Below are 18,282 nucleotides of genomic sequence, written 5' to 3'. Positions count from 1 at the left end.
ATATTGGCACCCAGGCACTTGCACAATGACTTAAGTTTAAACGTTTATATCTGGAGGTCTAACTTTCATAGGTAATATTCATACTCATGTAAATCTCGATCGTTTGTTCTTGTAAGTTTACACTTAAGTTTAAAACGCAAAGTTTATGCTCGGGAGTACATTTCTTGCCTAAGTGTAATTTGCTACGAACTTCTTAACTACCGAAAAAAATTTCATACGTTGTCTTGCTACCATTTCAATTCTAGTTACTTATATCTAGAATCTTGAGCAGATGAGATGAGTTGCTGGCCGTACATATAGAGTAGATTTCAGCGACTGAAGCTACGACTAGAAGGTATTGAGAGATTGCAGTAATTATTAATTATCGTAATTTAAACACTTCTTTGGTGGGTTTGCTGATGTAGCGAGCTCGAAGTTGAATGTAGCGAACATAAAGCGAACATGTAGCTTAATATAGCGAACATGTAGTGAACTCGAACTTAGCGAAAAAATAATATATAGATTTAGCCAAGCCTAAAAGCGGAGCTCGCATTTTTTTCCCGCACGTCTCAAGGGCACAACGCCTTGCCCCGGCCAGGACTAGAACCCGGGTCGTCCGACTCGGAGCCCAGTGCACTGACCACTGGACTACTGAACAAAGCCGCGCCGTTGGCGTGCCCGCGGTACCCTTGACAACGTATGTTAAAAGTAGCACCTTGTACGGTCATACGGTCGTACATCCAAATTTTTTTTGGCTTGATGGGTTACTACTATTTTGTATAATTATGGGGCTACGCTCTGCGAGCTCCGCTATAAAACTTCGGCTTCACCAAAAGCACTCGCACGTTTCTTTCTGAAAAGCCTCTTGTTACTTCCGGAAATGAAACTTTTTCTATACAATATAGCAGACCTCTTTGTACGTACTATTATTTTTACCATTATTATTCCCTTCTTCTGCCATATATTTCTTAGAACTCTGGGACTCTAATGTGAGTGATTATAATTATGGATTTCATGCCGAAAAGGGAACAATTCTTGATTTTGTTTTGTTAAAACTATATAACACGAAGCCGTAGGACACAATTTTCAGCTCTTTTAGACGACGTACCAAAGTTAACCTTTTCAAGTGAAGGTAGAATTGCACAAATCTTTCAGCGATTCTCCAGTTAATGATGTACTTCCAATAAACGACCCCAACTAGTAATTAAAAAATAAGGTTGTAACTGCCGAGTGTGTCACCTACCACAAGGAAGCAAACTATTCACCAAGATAAAAAAGCGTGATTGGATAGATCGCATATTGGGTACATAGGCGCTCCCTATGTAACATCGACAGGCTCTTCGCTATGATTTGCAAAATCGAGCGCTTTAAAAGAAGGGTTTCTTCCGATGGGGTGCCTCCATACCCGTGACTTGTGACTCATAATTTTGAGGAAGCTAACGCATGACACAATATAAACATTTGTGGCTTTTATACTCGCATAAACATATTGTACTCTTCTTTTGAAAACTTGTAAGGCCTATGGTTCATTTAAAAAATATACAAGCGTTTAAACTCTTTGAAAGTTCGTATTCATAAAAAAAATGATGCTCAATGATTTTATTAATATCAAAACTATTTTGATTTACGGAATTGAGCCAAGAAGTTAAAAAAAAGACTTGCTGACTTTTATCCAAAGCACAATATATGTCATATGTCGCTTAAGATGTTTAATACCAATTGAAAAACAAATTGGTCACACGCGCACAGCAATATGGGAGCTATTTATTGAATTTAATACAAGACCAGCTATGGCATAATTATTATTCTGAGAGGTTCCAAAAATAAACAATATCACTTTTTTTAAAGATCTTTGCGGGCCGGAATCTTTAATCCTCGAAACGTATTGGCTAATAGCGCGCTCGTAAAACATCCAACTTTTCACAATAAGGACCACGGTCTGAAATTTCCACGCCACTCGCAGCAAAGCAAAGAAAGCAAACTAGCCGAAAAAAAAGTTATTCATCGGTCAAGGTTGGTCTGTACGGGAAAAACTGTGCCTTTTGTCTTGAGTGCGACCCTCATCTTTCGGCCAAGCTCTATCCTTACTAAAGACCATAAGAATCCCCACACCCTCCCCTGGTAAATAACAAGTATTAGAAATTGACTGTAACATCTGCTAAACCGCAAGTATCACTTCTGATAAGTTAATCAATATTGCGACCACATAAGGCAAAAACATAGTCTCACTTCTGAAAGGGAGGTCTCGGAAATAATCAATATAGCAATTAAATATACTAAATATTCCAAATAATAAACGTTGATACAACTTTTCAGTATTACTACTCTTGTTCAGTAAATATGTTGATGTCATAGCTTCCTTTACAGAACTGCCTGGGAATATATTTGATTGACAGTGTGTTCCGGTTTTGGTTTGTATGAAAACTCAACAGCAAAACGACAATCGTTTAGTAGAAGTGTCCTTCCCGGAGATACCCAAGGTAAGTTATGGTTCGTCTTAGAATACTAAAGTGATTCACGTTTATAAGAACAGAGACCACATATACTGAAAAAACTTTGTGCTTCCCTTCTCTAAATGCAAAGTGTCTGCCTAAGATGACGAAAGACATTGTTTTGCTCAATAACTTCCTCATTCATTGTGAAACACAGTTGAAAACTTATACCTGTTCACACCCATTCTTCATTGGTTTCAAACTGCGTGATTTCAGACTTGTGGAATCTTTGGAAAAGGATCGTTGAAACTTCAAGAAGATTCACGGTACGTACAGTTTCTCTTATAACTGATGGTTCATCACAGAGGCACCGAGGCAAAATATCAAAGAATTGGTCCTTTCGAGCCAAAAGAACAAAGTCAGTTCGAGCCAATTCTCTCAAAACTGAGCTATACAAGACCTTTTAAAGTTTAATTCTGCTCCAAGCTTTATGTGTTTGCTAGATTCGATCAGTATTCATTATCATTTGGTGGAGCATTATGCTCCAGCAGGACTATTAGGTTTCCTAATATACCAGTAACAGTTACAAGCTCATGGATCTTTTCGTTTCAAAAATCCTGACCTTCACTCTGTTTCGTATGTAAAACCTTTACCACATGATCCTCGAAGAAACCGCGAGGAAAACTCTGAGAACAAAATCTTCTGTTGGAAAAACAAGTTATTATCTTACTTTAGAATTTCAAGATTATTTGAATTTGATGAATTCGCTTCTTCTACCATCCACGCCCGTTACTGCTTTAATAAGTGGTCCATTTTGTTTATCACTCCTTTGATTACAGACTTAGTTCCACTCAATTGTATCACCATCACTTATGGTTGATTTAAGCAAACCCCGATCAACGGATGTAACGTTATGTTTGAATGAGATAAAATTATAAATTCTATCTTATTTTTGTCTTTCTGTAGATTTTTGCTAAACATGAGAAACTTGGTCATTTTGTTGATTTTCGTGAGCTGTACATTGTCTGTGGCGGCTGGTAAGTGTAGAACGAAGCTAAAAATTCTTTCAAGTGACTCTGAATGTGAAGAGGAGAGATTGTGAGCTGGAGTTGGTTGGTTACAGCTCCACCCCCCATGAAAACTTTCTACATTGGAGAATGGTGGAGGGTGATGTAGGAAACTATAGTCAGCTTGGTAACCAAGGCTAGGGTTCGCCACATTATGCTTGATATGTTACACTATTTAGTGAATTCTTAATGCTCAGACTTGAACGTCACGATTACGCTCAGTTAGCATCACTGTTGTGTTGCATTAAAATTAATATGAGAACTTCTGGAACTGCCGGAAGCCACTTTTTCTGCTTCTTTTTAACCAGGCCTGTCCTTGTTTTATGGTACCTGGCTAATTTGTAACCAGGCCTAGTCTTAAAGTTTTCTTTATTTCTTTTTGTTTACTTTTTCAGTTTTGTCCTTTTTTTTTTGTACTATTTTTTGAAGCATAAATGCTTGATTCTTTTTCCTCGCTGTTAAGCTCATAATTATGCTGGCATTAAATGGAACACTCTAACCAAGGCCCTGACTGATAGCAAATGATTTGAATCTATTGCTGATAGTAAGTGAAGGGAGAGGTGAACGAGCAACGAAGAATGCCGGGTAAAATCGTTGATTTCCTGACGAAAGACTGCCATATTGATTTTTTTATAAAAGAAGCTAGGAAATATTATTCAAAGAGAAATGTTAAAGAAATCTGACTCTTAGCAGTGAGTTCATGTTATTATTGCCTTACTTTTTTTCCGTTAGCTTGTAAGGATAAAGACAAACGTTGTAAACTCTGGGCATTGACCGGTGAATGCAAAAAAAATCCAAAGTACATGGTGATCAATTGCACCAAAAGTTGCAAAATCTGTCCAGGTATGCATGATGCTCAAGAAGTGAAATAGATTACCAGTAAGGTTTAAAAATTTCGTAATAATAGATCCATGTAATGTTTTTTTCTCCCTTTCTTGTGCTTTCATTTTGATTCTGCTGCCAATTCATATACACCAATAGGCATTCCCTGACTTTTCAATCATAGTGTTATTCTTCAATAAACGTTCAAGCTCTTTCCCCTCCACCCCTCCCCCCCTCTCCTCTTCTCCTTCCCCGACGGCCTCCTCTACATAACTGTAAGCTTTCTTTGTAGTCAATATGCCGGTTCAGCATCAAATTTGGGTGATTTTTGTAAAGACATCAAACGAAAAGACCTTTTGCGTTTATTAGCGCATGCCATATACCACAATGGGTGAGTTCTCGTTGAATTTGAATGCAACCCTCTGTACAGGTCCTAGTATAATTACAGCTCGTTCTCTCACTGAAACGACTTACATGGAAATTAATTCACAAGGAACTAGTGGGGAGGTGAAATTAGGAAAAATGAAAAGGTTCGGCAGCACGGGTGACCAGGCACAAAGAGATCCTGATTCAGGGGATTGTGATTCAAACAGAAATGTTGATGAAATCTGATAACATTAGGCGATGCACTTACATGTATATTGCTTTACTTTTTTTTCCGTCAGCTTGCGAGGATAAAAACAAACGTTGTAAACTCTGGGCATTGACCGGTGAATGCGGAAAAAATCCAAAGTACATGTTGTTCCATTGCTCCAAAAGTTGCGGAGTCTGTCCGGGTATGCATGATGCTCAAGAAGTGAATTAGATTACCCATAACGTTTAAAAATTTTTTGATGATAGATCCATGTAATGCTTTTTTCTCTCTTTATTGTTCTTACGTTTTGATTCTGCTGACAATTCATATACACCAATAGGCATTCCCTGACTTTTCAATCATAGTGTTATTCTTCAAAAAACGTTCAAGCTCTTCCCCCCCCCCCCTCTCCTCGACTCCTTCCCCGACGGCCACCTCTACATAACTGTTAGCTTTCTTTGTAGTCAATATGCCAGTTCAGGATTAAATTTGGGTGATTTTTGTAAAGACAACAAAGCAAAAAGACCTTTTGCGTTTATTAGCGTATGCCATATACCACAATAGATGAGTTCTGGTTGAATTCAATTGCAACCCTCCGTATAGGCCCTCGTAATTGCAGCTCTTCTCCTCGCTGAAACGACTCACATAGGAATTAATTCACAAGGAACGAGTGGGGAGACGAAATTAGGCAAAAAAAAAACGGTCTGACCGCACGGGTGACCAGGCATAAAAAAATCCTGATTCAGGGGAATGTGACTCACACAGAAATGTTGATGAAGTCTGATAAGATTAAGCGATGTACTTACATGTATATTGCTTTACTTTTTTTTTCCGTCAGCTTGCAAGGATAAAAACAAACGTTGTAAACTCTGGGCATTTAACGGTGAATGCGTAGCTGTCCTCTTAAATTCATCAATGTAGCTCATATGGTTTTTAAATGGCTTTTATAAAAGGGGATAATCCTAGCTGCGTGCTTCATGCTAAGGAAACCGGCCCATGGGTCACTTGGGCCTGTATAAAGGCTTTACTTTTTTATGAGATACGAAGGAGTTCAAAAGGAAAACGGGGACAGCGGTAGGAGAAATTTCCAATTTCAAGAAAAATTTACTTAAGTGGGTGGAACTTTGAAAATGCAATTCAGCTATAGAACAAATCTCAGCCTTTGGCAAATCACGGTGGTGTTTTCTTTTTTTTTTCGTATTGCAGAATCGAAGTGAAACACATCTAACCTGTCTTCCTCCGGATCAGATGGATAAGATTTGAGGCAATAGTCTTATTTTGCCAGCATAATTTGGATTGGGTGAAGGAAAATGCTGGGTTCCTAATGTAAGGGTTTTTCTTTCGCTGTGCTTATTGTAGAATTTCAAGCCTCGTTATCTGGAAAATAAAACAAATGATTAACTCAAGGGCTGTGGTTGATCCTCTTTGTTATTAGCAACTATTTCTTAATTAACCCAAGAGGTTCAAAACAAGGAAAGACGAAGGGGAAGGGATAAATTGGTTGAAAATGAAAAATAGGTCGCGTTGATATGACAGTTTAACTTGAAACGACCATTTTTTTTTACCTACCTACGGACGCGATGGCCCAATAAGCAGTGCGCTGGATTTCGTTTCGAGAGGCCTGGGTTCGAGATCTGACCGGGTATTGTGTTGTGTTCCTGAGCAAAACACTTCATTCTCACAGTACCTCTATCCACCCAGGAGTATAAAAGGGTACCGAGTAATTATTAGAAAAGACTGATGAAATGCTGGGGGTTATCTCGCGAGTACTAGCATCCCATCATGCCACGAATCTGCAAGGCGAGGAAGTTCTGCCTTTTCAACTCGAAATCGGGCCTTTCGGTCAGCTGAATTCATGTTTTCTAGATCGAAAACATCATACGATTGATAGCCGAAATCTGGATTTTTTTTTAACAATAACTGTCGTATAATGGAACAAATTGTTCGTCCGAAATGTTGTTGTTTGCATTGATAAGCAAAAGTATGACTCGACAAGTCTTAAATTTGTTCATTTTTAAAGAACTCGGCAAGTTGTTGTCGGAAAATGAAGGGTGCTAAAGGTTTATTTCAAGGACCTTAAGCAGTCAGGACGGCAACGCCATGGAAGATGTCGATTAAATGAATTTCTGCCTTTAATTAGAATTTCGAAAATGGCTGCGTCTCATACGGCGCCACACCTCAACTTCAGCATCACGTAGGAAGGAAGTGTTGAGTTCCAAATGGAAATTAAAATAATTTGCCGTCGCGGTTTCTGTTCGTAGACGACGCAAGTTGTGGTGATTTCACGTTGCGGTTTTGCACGGGACGGCTAAGAAATGTACAAAGTTATGAAACGCACGTGCTGAGCTATTGTTCTGCCAATTAGATCTTTTTTTTTCGTGTCCTCGTTGCCGTTGCCATCGTGGTTTGCTTAAGGCCTATTTACACGGTACGACTTTGTCGCATGCGACAAGCTTACGACAGGCCTACGACACGAATTGTATCGTGTAAATCAAACCTACCACTCGCTTACGACTGTCGTGCACGTCACGAAAAATGTCGTAGGATTTTAAAACATGTTTTAAAACGCTGCGACAATCGTAGCCGAAATTGATAGAAAATGACGTATTTTGTGACAAATTTCTACTGAGTAGGGGAGGAAGGTGAAATTTTCTTGCGTCAAAATGGCGGAGGAAGTCGCCTCCGGAAAGTCGAAGACTGTTTCCAAAGCGAAAAATACATTCTCAGATGAGGAAACAGAGAATATTATATCACTGTGGAGCGAGGAAGAGGTTCTTTTCCTTCTCTTGCAAATTATTAGGGAGCTTAAGCAACCACGACGACGACGCTGGGTACGACGCCAAGTAAAAAATGAATTTATATTTTATGAGCGAAATTCACAGTTGTTTAGATCTGTTCGGTTCGTTAATGGCTCTAAAATCGTGCTCGAGCTAAATGTGCAATGGCGGCGTGTAATTCCAAATGGAAATACGAAATATTAGCCGTCGTCGTCCACGTTCCGTACAGGACGCAGAATTTGGTCATTTCACGTTGTTGTTTTGCAGAGGATGGCAAAGAAATGTACAAAGATTTATAACGCACGTGCATAGCCATTGTTCTGCTCATTAAACCTTTTGTTGGATGACGTTCTCGTTGCCGTTGTCGTCGTGGTTTGCTTATTAAGCTCCCTACTGAAACAATGACCGCGGCCGAAACGAGTGGAATTGCACGCGATTTTGGCATGTCGTAGGTGAAAATGTCGTGCGCGTGTAAATTGTCCTAAGTCATGTCGTAGGCCTGTCGTAAGCTTGTCGCATGCGACAAAGTCGTACCGTGTAAATAGGCCCTTAAGGCCCCTAACGTTTTTGGCGGGAAAAACGCCGTCCTCACCCCGGTCTCCTTCGTCCACCGACGTCGCCGTCGCATGAAAACTCTCGGTGCTAAAGGTCCCTATTAGCAGCTTGTCAGGGAACGGGAAGAAGGAGTCCAAATCCTCCATTTTAACTGACGCAAGAGACCTTTGCCAATGGAAACCCTTCGTTTCAAATTGTAGCGAAAGTCTTTCCAATTTCATTCCCGGGGAGAAGGATTTTAGCCAACAGAAAACTTCGCTTTTGTCAGCCATTACCAACTCTTACCTGATTCAACATATATAAAATGAGTGCGCCCCAACATGAAGTGAGCTTGGATTGGAAGATGACAAAAAAGCAAAAAAAAAAAAAAATGTCTAGGTGTTCATGGTTCGAGTATCCTCACTCTAAACTTTGGAAGACATCGTGACATGCGTAACTTCACATCCGTGGCTAAGTAAGATTTAAAATATACAAAGGGGGTAAGTTTCTAAAGAAACTGTGATGCTGCGTCGGTAGGAGAGTATAACAGGGCAATTTAGTATTATCAACTGAGTTGATGAGTAGATTGGCCATCGTAAAGAGTTTAAAAGCTGGCGTTTCGAGCGTTAGCTCTTCGTCCATTGCTCTGACGAAGGGCTAACACTCGAAAGGTCAGCTTTTGAACTCTTTACAGTGGCCAATTTACGTCATCTACTAAGTTGATAATGCTAAATTACCTCAAGTAATATTTCAGATCAATTTAAATGTTTTAGATGGGAACTGAGTTCTTTGCAAGCAACAACAGTTTTGAATGATTTTAGCAGGCAAGAGTTGTCCTTTATGCGGGTGGATATTCATTTAACGAGCTGATCTTCAACGCAAAGGGATCAAACAAACATAACTAGTTCGATTTAAATCGACTGAAGAACGAACCCTGGTCTGATATCCAAACAGAATCGCTCACCTTGTCGTTATCGCTCCAATTCCCGAATATGGCGACAGCTTTATTCTCAACAGCGTGTACAATGGATGTCCTGCGGAGGATGAATGGATGGTGGCAGCAGAATCGAAGTGAACCACAACGGAACTGCCTTCCACAGGAACAGATGAAAAATGTTTCAGGAAGTGTATGTTATTTTGCTCGCATAACTCGGGTTGGGTATGAGAAGATACTCGGCTGCCAATGTAAGAATTTTTTTTTTTGCTATGCTTATAGTAAAATTTCAAGCCTCATAATTTGGAAAATAAAGCAAATAATCAATTTCAAAGGCTGTGATCAATTCTATTTGTAGCTTACAACTCTTCCCATCGTATAAAATGAATATTACGTAAGGACTTCAATTCGCTTAGTTACAAGAACGATTTGAATTTTCTTGGCCTCTCATTAGATAGACTAAAGCGCGGTTCCATATAATTTAGAGAAAAGTTGTAGTTTCTCGTCACGTTGAATATCTTATTTACACGAGTAAGCGTCCCTCCTACCGCCGATAAGTGCCGCAGCCGAAGTTCCCTACACCCAATTCTATTTCGCTGATATAAGGAAGACTATTTCAATACTTTATTTACCACAGAACTAAGGAGGCTTAATAATATACTGGCGCCCAGCCACTTGTACAATTATGTAACTTTAAACGTTTATATCTGGAGTTTCTAACTTTCATAGGTAATATTTATAATCATATAAATCTCGATCGTTTGTTATTGCAAGTTTACGCCTAGGTTTAGAACGCAAAGTTTATGCTCTGGAGGACATTTGTTGCCTAAGTAGTGTAATTTGTTACGAATTTCTTAACTACCGAAACAAATTTCATACTTTGGCTTGCCACCATTTCAAATCTAGTTACTTGTATCTAGAATCTTGAGCAGATGAGATGAGTTGCTGGCCGTACATATAGAGTAGATTTCAGCGACTGAAGCTACGACTAGAAGGTATTGAGAGATTGCAGTAATTATTAATTATTGTAATTTAAACACTTCTTTGGTGGGTTTGCTGATGTAGCGAGCTCGAAGTTAAATGAAGAGAACATAAAGCGAACATGTAGCTTAATATAGCGAACATGTAGTGAACTCGAACTTAGCGAAAAAATAATATATAGATTTAGCCAAGCCTAAAAGCGGAGCTCGCATTTTTTTTCCGCACGTCTCACCTTGCCCCGGCGAGGACTAGAACCCGGGTCGTCCGACTCGGAGCCCAGTGCACTGACCACTGGACTACTGAACAAATACGCGGCGTTGGCGTGCCCGCGGTACCCTTGACAACGTATGTTAAAAGTAGCACCTTGTACGGTCGTACGGTCGTACATCCAAATTTTTTTTGGCTTGATGGGTCACTACTATTTTGTATAATTATGGGGCTACGCTCTGCGAGCTCCGCTATAAAACTTCGGCTTCGCCAAAAGCACTCGCACGTTTCTTTCTGAAAAGCCTCTTGTTGATTCCGGAAATGAAACTTTTTCTATAGAATGTGGCAGACCTCTTTGTACGTATTATTATTTTTACCATTATTATTCCCTTCTTCTGCCATATATTTCTCAGAACTCTGGGACTCTAATGTGAGTGATTATAATTATGGATTTCATGCCGAAAAGGGAACAATTCTTGATTTTGTCTTGTTAAAACTATATAACACGAAACCGTAGGACACAATTTTCAGCTCTTTTAGACGACGTACCAGAGTTAACCTTTTCGAGTGAAGGTAGAAATGCACAAATCTTTCAGCGATTCTCCAGTTAATGATGTACTTCCAATAAACGACCCCAACTAGTAATTAAAAAATAAGGTTGTAACTGCCGAGTGTGTCACCTACCACAAGGAAGCAAACTATTCACGAAGATAAAAAAGCGTGATTGGATAGATCGCATATTGGGTACATAGGCGCTCCCTATGTAACATCGACAGGCTCTTCGCTATGATTTGCAAAATCGAGCGCTTTAAAAAAAGGGTTTCTTCCGATGGGGTGCCTCCATGCCCGTGACTTGTGACTCATAATTTTGAGGAAGCTAACGCATGACACGATATAAACACTTGTGGCTTTTATACTCGCATAAACATATTGTGCTCTTCTTTTGAAAACTTGTAAAGCCTATAGTTCATTTAAAAAATATACAAGCGTTTAAACTCTTTGAAAGTTCGTGTTCATAAAAAAATGATGCTCAATGATTTTATTAATATCAAAACTATTTTGATTTACGGAATTGAGTCAAGAAGTTAAAAAAAGACTCGCTGACTTTTATCCAAAGCACAATATATGTCATATGTCGCTTAAGGTAATTAATACCAATTGAATAACAAATTGGTAACAGGCGCACAGCAATATGGGAGCTATTTATTGAATTTAATACAAGACCAGCTATGGCATAAGTATCATTCTGAGAGGTTCCAAAAATAAACAATATTACTTTTTTTAAACATCTTTGTGGGCCGGAATCTTTTATCCTCGAAACTTATTGGCTAATAGCGCGCTCGTAAAAAATCCAACTTTTCACAATAAGGACCACGGTCTGAAATTTCCACGCCACTCGCAGCAAAGCAAAGAAAGCAAACTAGCCGAAAAAAAAGTTATTCATCGGTCAAGGTTGGTCTGTATGGGAAAAACTGTACCTTTTGTCTTGAGTGCGACCCTCATCTTTCGGCCAAGCTCTATCCTCACTAAAGACCATAAGAATCCTCACACCCTCCCCTGGTAAATAACAAGTATTAGAAATTGACTGTAACATCCGCTAAACCGCAAGTATCACTTCTGATAAGTTAATCTATATTGCGACCACATAAGGCAAAAACATAGTCTCACTTCTGAAAGGGAGGTCTCGGGAATAATCAATATAGCAATTAAATATATTAAATATTCCAAATAATAAACGTTGATACAACTTTTCAGTATTACTACTCTTGTTCAGTAAATATGTTGATGTCATGGCTTCCTTTACAGAACTGCCTGGGAATATATTTGATTGACAGTGTGTTCCGGTTTTGGTTTGTATGAAAACTCAACAGCAAAACGACAATCGTTTAGTAGAAGTGTCCTTCCCGGAGACACCCAAGGTAAGTTATGGTTCGTCTTAGAATACTAAAGTGATTCACGTTTATAAGAACAGAGACCACATATTATGAAAAAACTTTGTGCTTCCCTTCTCTAAATGCAAAGTGTCTGCCTAAGATGACGAAAGACATTCTTTTGCTCAATAACTTCCTCATTCATTGTGAAACACAGTTGAAAACTTATACCTGTTCACACACATTCTTCATTGGTTTCAAACTGCGTGATTTCAGACTTGTGGAATCTTTGGATAAGGATCGTTGAAACTTCAAGAAGATTCACGGTACGCACAGTTTCTCTTATAACCGATGGTTCATCACAGAGGCACCGAGGCAAAATATCAAAGAATTGGTCCTTTCGAGCCAAAAGAACAAAGTCAGTTCGAGCCAATTCTCTCAAAACTTAGCTATACAAAACCTTTTAAAGCTTAATTCTGCTCCAAGCTTTATGTGTTTGCTAGATTCGATCAGTATTCATTATCATTTAGTGGAGCATGATGCTCCAGCAGGACTATTAGGTTTCCTAATATACTAGTAACAGTTACAAGCTCATGGATCTTTTCGTTTCAAAAATCCTGACCTTCACTCTGTTTCGTATGTAAAACCTTTACCACATGATCCTCGAAGAAACCGCGAGGAAAACTCTGAGAACAAAATCTTCTGTTGGAAAAACAAGTTATTATCTTACTTTAGAATTTCAAGATTATTTGAATTTGATGAATTCTCTTCTTCTACCATCCACGCCCGTTACTGCTTTAATAAGTGGTCCATTTTCATTGTTTATCACTCCTTTGATTACAGACTTAGTTCCACTCAATTGTATCACCATCACTTATGGTTGATTTAAGCAAACCCCGATCAACGGATGTAACGTTATGTTTGAATGAGATAAAATTATAAATTCTATCTTATTTTTGTCTTTCTGTAGATTTTTGCTAAACATGAGAAACTTGGTCATTTTGTTGATTTTCGTGAGCTGTACATTGTCTGTGGCGGCTGGTAAGTGTAGAACGAAGCTAAAAATTCTTTCAAGTGACTCTGAATGTGAAGAGGAGAGATTGTGAGCTGGAGTTGGTTGGTTACAGCTCCACCCCCTATGAAAACTTTCTACATTGGAGAATGGTGGAGCGTGATGTAGGAAACTATAGTCAGCTTGGTAACCAAGGCTAGGGTTCGCCACATTATGCTTGATATGTTACACTATTTAGTGAATTCTTAATGCTCAGACTTGAACGTCACGATTACGCTCAGTTAGCATCACTGTTGTGTTGCATTAAAATTAATATGAGAACTTCTGGAACTGCCGGAAGCCACTTTTTCTGCTTCTTTTTAACCAGGCCTGTCCTTGTTTTATGGTACCTGGCTAATTTGTAACCAGGCCTAGTCTTCTAAAGTTTTCTTTAGTACTTTTTGTTTACTTTTTCAGTTTTGTACTTTTTTTGTACTATTTTTTGAAGCATAAATGCTTGATTCTTTTTCCTCGCTGTTAAGCTCATAATTATGCTGGCATTAAATGGAACACTCTAACCAAGGCCCTGACTGATAGCAAATGATTTGAATCTATTGCTGATAGTAAGCGAAGGGAGAGGTGAACGAGCAACGAAGAATGCCGGGTAAAATCGTTGATTTCCTGACGAAAGACTGCCATATTGATTTTTTCATAAAAGAAGCAAGGAAATATTATTCAAAGAGAAATGTAAAAGAAATCTGACTCTTAGCAGTGAGTTCATGTTATCATTGCCTTACTTTTTTTCCGTTAGCTTGTAAGGATAAAGACAAACGTTGTAAACTCTGGGCATTGACCGGTGAATGCAAAAAAAATCCAAAGTACATGGTGATCAATTGCACCAAAAGTTGCAAAATCTGTCCAGGTATGCATGATGCTCAAGAAGTGAAATAGATTACCCATAACGTTTAAAAATTTTGTAATAATAGATCTATATAATGCTTTTTTTTCTCTCTTTCTTGTGCTTACTTTTTGATTCTGCTGCCAATTCATACACACTAATAGGCATTCCCTGACTTTTCAATCATAGTGTTATTCCTCGAAAAAAAAGTTCAAGCTCTCTCCGCTCCTCCCCCCCCCCCCCCCCAAACTCCTTCCCCGACGGCCACCTCTACATCTTTTTTTGTTCTCAATATGCCGGTTCAGCATTAAATTTGGGTGATTTTTGTAAAGACATCAAACAAAAAGACCTCTTGCGTTTATTAGCGCATGCCGTATACCACAATGGGTGAGTTCTCGTTGAATTTAAATGCAACCCTCAGTATAGGCCCTCGTATAATTACAACTCTTTCTCTCACTGAAACGACTTACATGGAAATTAATTCACAAGGAACGAGTGGACAGGCGAAATTAGGAAAAAAGAAAAGGTCCGGCAGCACGGGTGACCAGGCACGAAGAGATCCTGATTCAGGGGAATGTGATTCAAACAGAAATGTTGATGAAATCTGATAGGATTAAGCGATGTACTAACATGTCTATTGCTTTACTTTTTTTTCCGTCAGCTTGCGAGGATGAAAACAAACGTTGTAAACTCTGGGCATTGACCGGTGAATGCAAAAAAAATCCAAAGTACATGGTGATCAATTGCCCCAAAAGCTGCGGAGTCTGTCCAGGTATGCATGATGCTCAAGAAGTGAAATAGATTACCCATAACGTTTAAAAATTTCGTAATAATAGATCCATGTAATGTTTTTTTCTCCCTTTCTTGTGCTTTCATTTTGATTCTGCTGCCAATTCATATGCACCAATAGGCATTCCCTGACTTTTTAATCATAGTGTTATTCTTCAATAAACGTTCAAGCTCTTTCCCCTCCACCCCTCCCCCCCCTCTCCTCTTCTCCTTCCCCAACGGCCTCCTCTACATAACTGTAAGCTTTCTTTGTAGTCAATATGCCGGTTCAGCATCAAATTTGGGTGATTTTTGTAAAGACATCAAACGAAAAGACCTTTTGCGTTTATTAGCGCATGCCATATACCACAATGGGTGAGTTCTCGTTGAATTTGAATGCAACCCTCTGTACAGGTCCTAGTATAATTACAGCTCGTTCTCTCACTGAAACGACTTACATGGAAATTAATTCACAAGGAACTAGTGGGGAGGTGAAATTAGGAAAAATGAAAAGGTTCGGCAGCACGGGTGACCAGGCACAAAGAGATCCTGATTCAGGGGATTGTGATTCAAACAGAAATGTTGATGAAATCTGATAACATTAGGCGATGCACTTACATGTATATTGCTTTACTTTTTTTTCCGTCAGCTTGCGAGGATAAAAACAAACGTTGTAAACTCTGGGCATTTAACGGTGAATGCGTAAAAAATCCAAAGTACATGCTGTTCAATTGCCCCAAAAGTTGCGGAGTCTGTCCAGGTACGCATGATGCTAAAGAAGTGAAATAGATTACCCCTAACGTTTTAAAATTTTGTGAGAATAGATCTATGTCATGCTTTTTTCTCTCTTTCTTATGCTTATATTTTGATTTTGTTGCCAATTCATATACACCAATAGGCATTCCCTGACTTTTCAATCATAGAGTGATTCTTCAAAAAACGTTCAAGCTCTTCCCCTCCCCGCCTCTACTCCTTCCCCGACGGCCACCTCTACATAACTGTTAGCTTTCTTTGTAGTGAATATGCCGGTTCAGCATTAAATTTGGGTGATTTTTGTAAAGACATCAAAGCAAAAAGACATTTTGCGTTTATTAGCGTATGCTATATACCACAATGGGCGAGTTCTCGTTGAAATTAATTGCTATCCTCTACACAGGCCCTCGTATAATTACAGTTCTTTCTTTCACTGAAACGACTTAAATGGGAATAAATTCACAAGGAACGAGTGGGGAGGCGAAATTAGGAAAAAAATACGGTCCGGCAGCACAGGTGACCAGGCATGAAGAGATCCTGATTCAGGGGATTATGATTCAAACAGAAATGTTGATGAAATCTGATAAGACTAAGCGATGTACTTACATGAATATTGCTTTACCTTTTCTCCGTCAGCTTGCGAGGATAAGCACAAACATTGTAAATTCTGGGCATTGACCGGTGAATGCGGAAAAAATCCAAAGTATATGCTGTCCAATTGCTCCAAAAGTTGCGGCAACTGTTAGGTATGCATGCGCACATGTAATCATTTAAAAAATCACATAGATTAGCGTAAACCTTAAAACGTTTTGAAATTTTGTCTTTCTTTTTAATGATATATTGAATTCTCTTACTAATGATCGTGTAGTGATGAGCATTCTTTTCTTTTAAAAAGTCACAGAGGTTTATCTCTCTCTCGAAAAAAGTGCGATTTGTCACCCTGTCCGTCTTACCAGCTGTCCTCTTAAATTCATCAATGTGGCTCAAATGGTTTTTAAATGGCTGTTATAAAAGGGGATAATCCTAGCTGCTTCATGCTAAGGAAACCGGCCCATAGGCCACTTGGGCCTGTATAAGGGCTTTACCTTTAGTGAGATACGAAGGAGTTCAAAAGGAAAACGGGGACAGCGGTAGGAGAAATTTCCAATTTCAAGAAAAATTTACTTAAGTGGGTGGAACTTTGAAAATGCAATTCAGCTATAGAACAAACCTCAGCCTTTGGCAAATCACGGTGGTGTTTTCTTTTTTTTTTTTCTTGTTGCAGAATCTAAGTGAAACACATCTAACTTGTCTTCCTCCGGATCAGATGGATAAGATTTGAGGCAGTAGTCTTATTTTGCCAGCATAATTTGGATTGGGTGAAGGAAAATGCTGGGTTCCTAATGTAAGGGTTTTTCTTTCGCTGTCCTTATTGTAGAATTTCAAGCCTCGTTATCTGGAAAATAAAACAAATAATTAACTCAAACGCTGTGGTTGATCCTCTTTGTTATTAGCAACTATTTCTTAATTAACCCAAGAGGTTCAAAACAAGGAAAGACGGAGGGGAAGGGACAAATTGGTTGAAAATGAAAAATAGGTCGCGTTGATATGACAGTTTAACTTGAAACGACCATTTTTTTGATCTACCTACGGACGCGATGGCCCAATAGGCAGTGCGCTGGATTTCATTTCGAGAGGCCTGGGTTCGAGACCTGACCGGGTATTGTGTTGTGTTCCTGCGCAAAACACTTCATCCTCACAGTACCTCTTTCCACCCAGGAGTATAAAAGGGTACCGAGTAATTATTAGGAAAGACTGATGAAATGCTGGGGGTTATCTCGCGAGCACTAGCATCCCATCATGCCAAGAATCTGCAAGGCGAGGAAGTTCTGCCTTTTCAACTCGAAATTGGGCCTTTCAGTCAGCTGAATTCATGTTTTCTAGATCGAAAACATCATACGATTGATAGCCGAAATCTGGATTTTTTTAAACAATAACTGTCGTATAATGGAACAAATTGTTCGTCCGAAATGTTGTTGTTTGCATTGATAAGCAAAAGTATCACTCGACAAGTCTTAAATTTGTTCATTTTTAAAGAACTCGGCAAGTTGCTGTCGGAAAATGAAGGGTGCTAAAGGTTTATTTCAAGGACCTTAAGCAGTCAGGACGGCAACGCCATGGAAGATGTTGATTGGAAAAATGAATTTCTGCCTTTAATTAGAACTTCGAAAATGGCTGCGTCTCATACGGCGCCACACCTCAACTTCAGCATCACGTAGGAAGGAAGTGTTGAGTTCCAAATGGAAATTAAAATAATTTGCCGTCGCGGTTTCTGTTCGTAGACGACGCAAGTTGTGGTGATTTCACGTTGCTGTTTTGCACGGGACGGCCAAGAAATGTAAAAAGTTATGAAACGCACGTGCTGAGCTTTTGTTCTGCCAATTAGATCTTTTTTTTTTTCGTGTCCTCGTTGCCGTCGCCATCGTGGTTTGCTTAAGGCCCCTAACGTTTTTGGCGGGAAAAACGCCGTCCTCACCCCGGTCTCCTTCGTCCACCGACGTCGCCGTCGCATGAAAACTCTCGGTGCTAAAGGTCCCTATTAGCAGCTTGTCAGGGAACGGGAAGAAGGAGTCCAAATCCTCCATTTTAACTGACGCAAGAGACCTTTGCCAATGGAAACCCTTCCTTTCAAATTGTAGCGAAAGTCTTTCCAAT

General features: G+C 39.3%; 1 protein-coding gene across 1 annotated transcript; it reads left to right on the top strand.

Annotated features, from left to right (window-relative positions):
• The first annotated feature begins 80 nt into the window (after positions 1-80).
• LOC149043113 (uncharacterized) lies at positions 81-17,053 on the top strand. Its single transcript, XM_089211374.1, has 9 exons — positions 81-334; positions 2,347-2,459; positions 2,688-2,737; positions 3,378-3,448; positions 4,211-4,321; positions 4,966-5,076; positions 15,485-15,595; positions 16,225-16,334; positions 16,853-17,053. Exons 2-8 carry the CDS (start codon positions 2,397-2,399, stop codon positions 16,332-16,334), a joined length of 627 nt encoding a protein of 208 aa, XP_089067500.1. The 5' UTR covers positions 81-334; positions 2,347-2,396; the 3' UTR covers positions 16,853-17,053.
• The last annotated feature ends 1,229 nt before the right edge of the window (positions 17,054-18,282 follow it).

Source organism: Pocillopora damicornis, chromosome 7, assembly GCF_964200805.1.
Source record: "Pocillopora damicornis chromosome 7, jaPocDami1.2, whole genome shotgun sequence".
In the NCBI taxonomy this organism is placed as follows: Eukaryota; Metazoa; Cnidaria; class Anthozoa; order Scleractinia; family Pocilloporidae; genus Pocillopora; species Pocillopora damicornis.
The sequence above is the reverse complement of the archived record's forward strand: the minus strand, read 5'-3'. Positions and strand labels throughout refer to the sequence as shown.

Bases quoted from the DNA above. Each gene is read 5' to 3' on its own strand.
- LOC149043113 (XM_089211374.1), top strand. From the start codon at position 2,397: ATGAAAACTCAACAGCAAAACGACAATCGTTTAGTAGAAGTGTCCTTC. The intron at 2,738-3,377 runs GTACGTACAGTT...GTCTTTCTGTAG, and splicing joins AAACTTCAAGAAGATTCACG to ATTTTTGCTAAACATGAGAA. The intron at 4,322-4,965 runs GTATGCATGATG...TTTTTCCGTCAG, and splicing joins AAGTTGCAAAATCTGTCCAG to CTTGCGAGGATAAAAACAAA.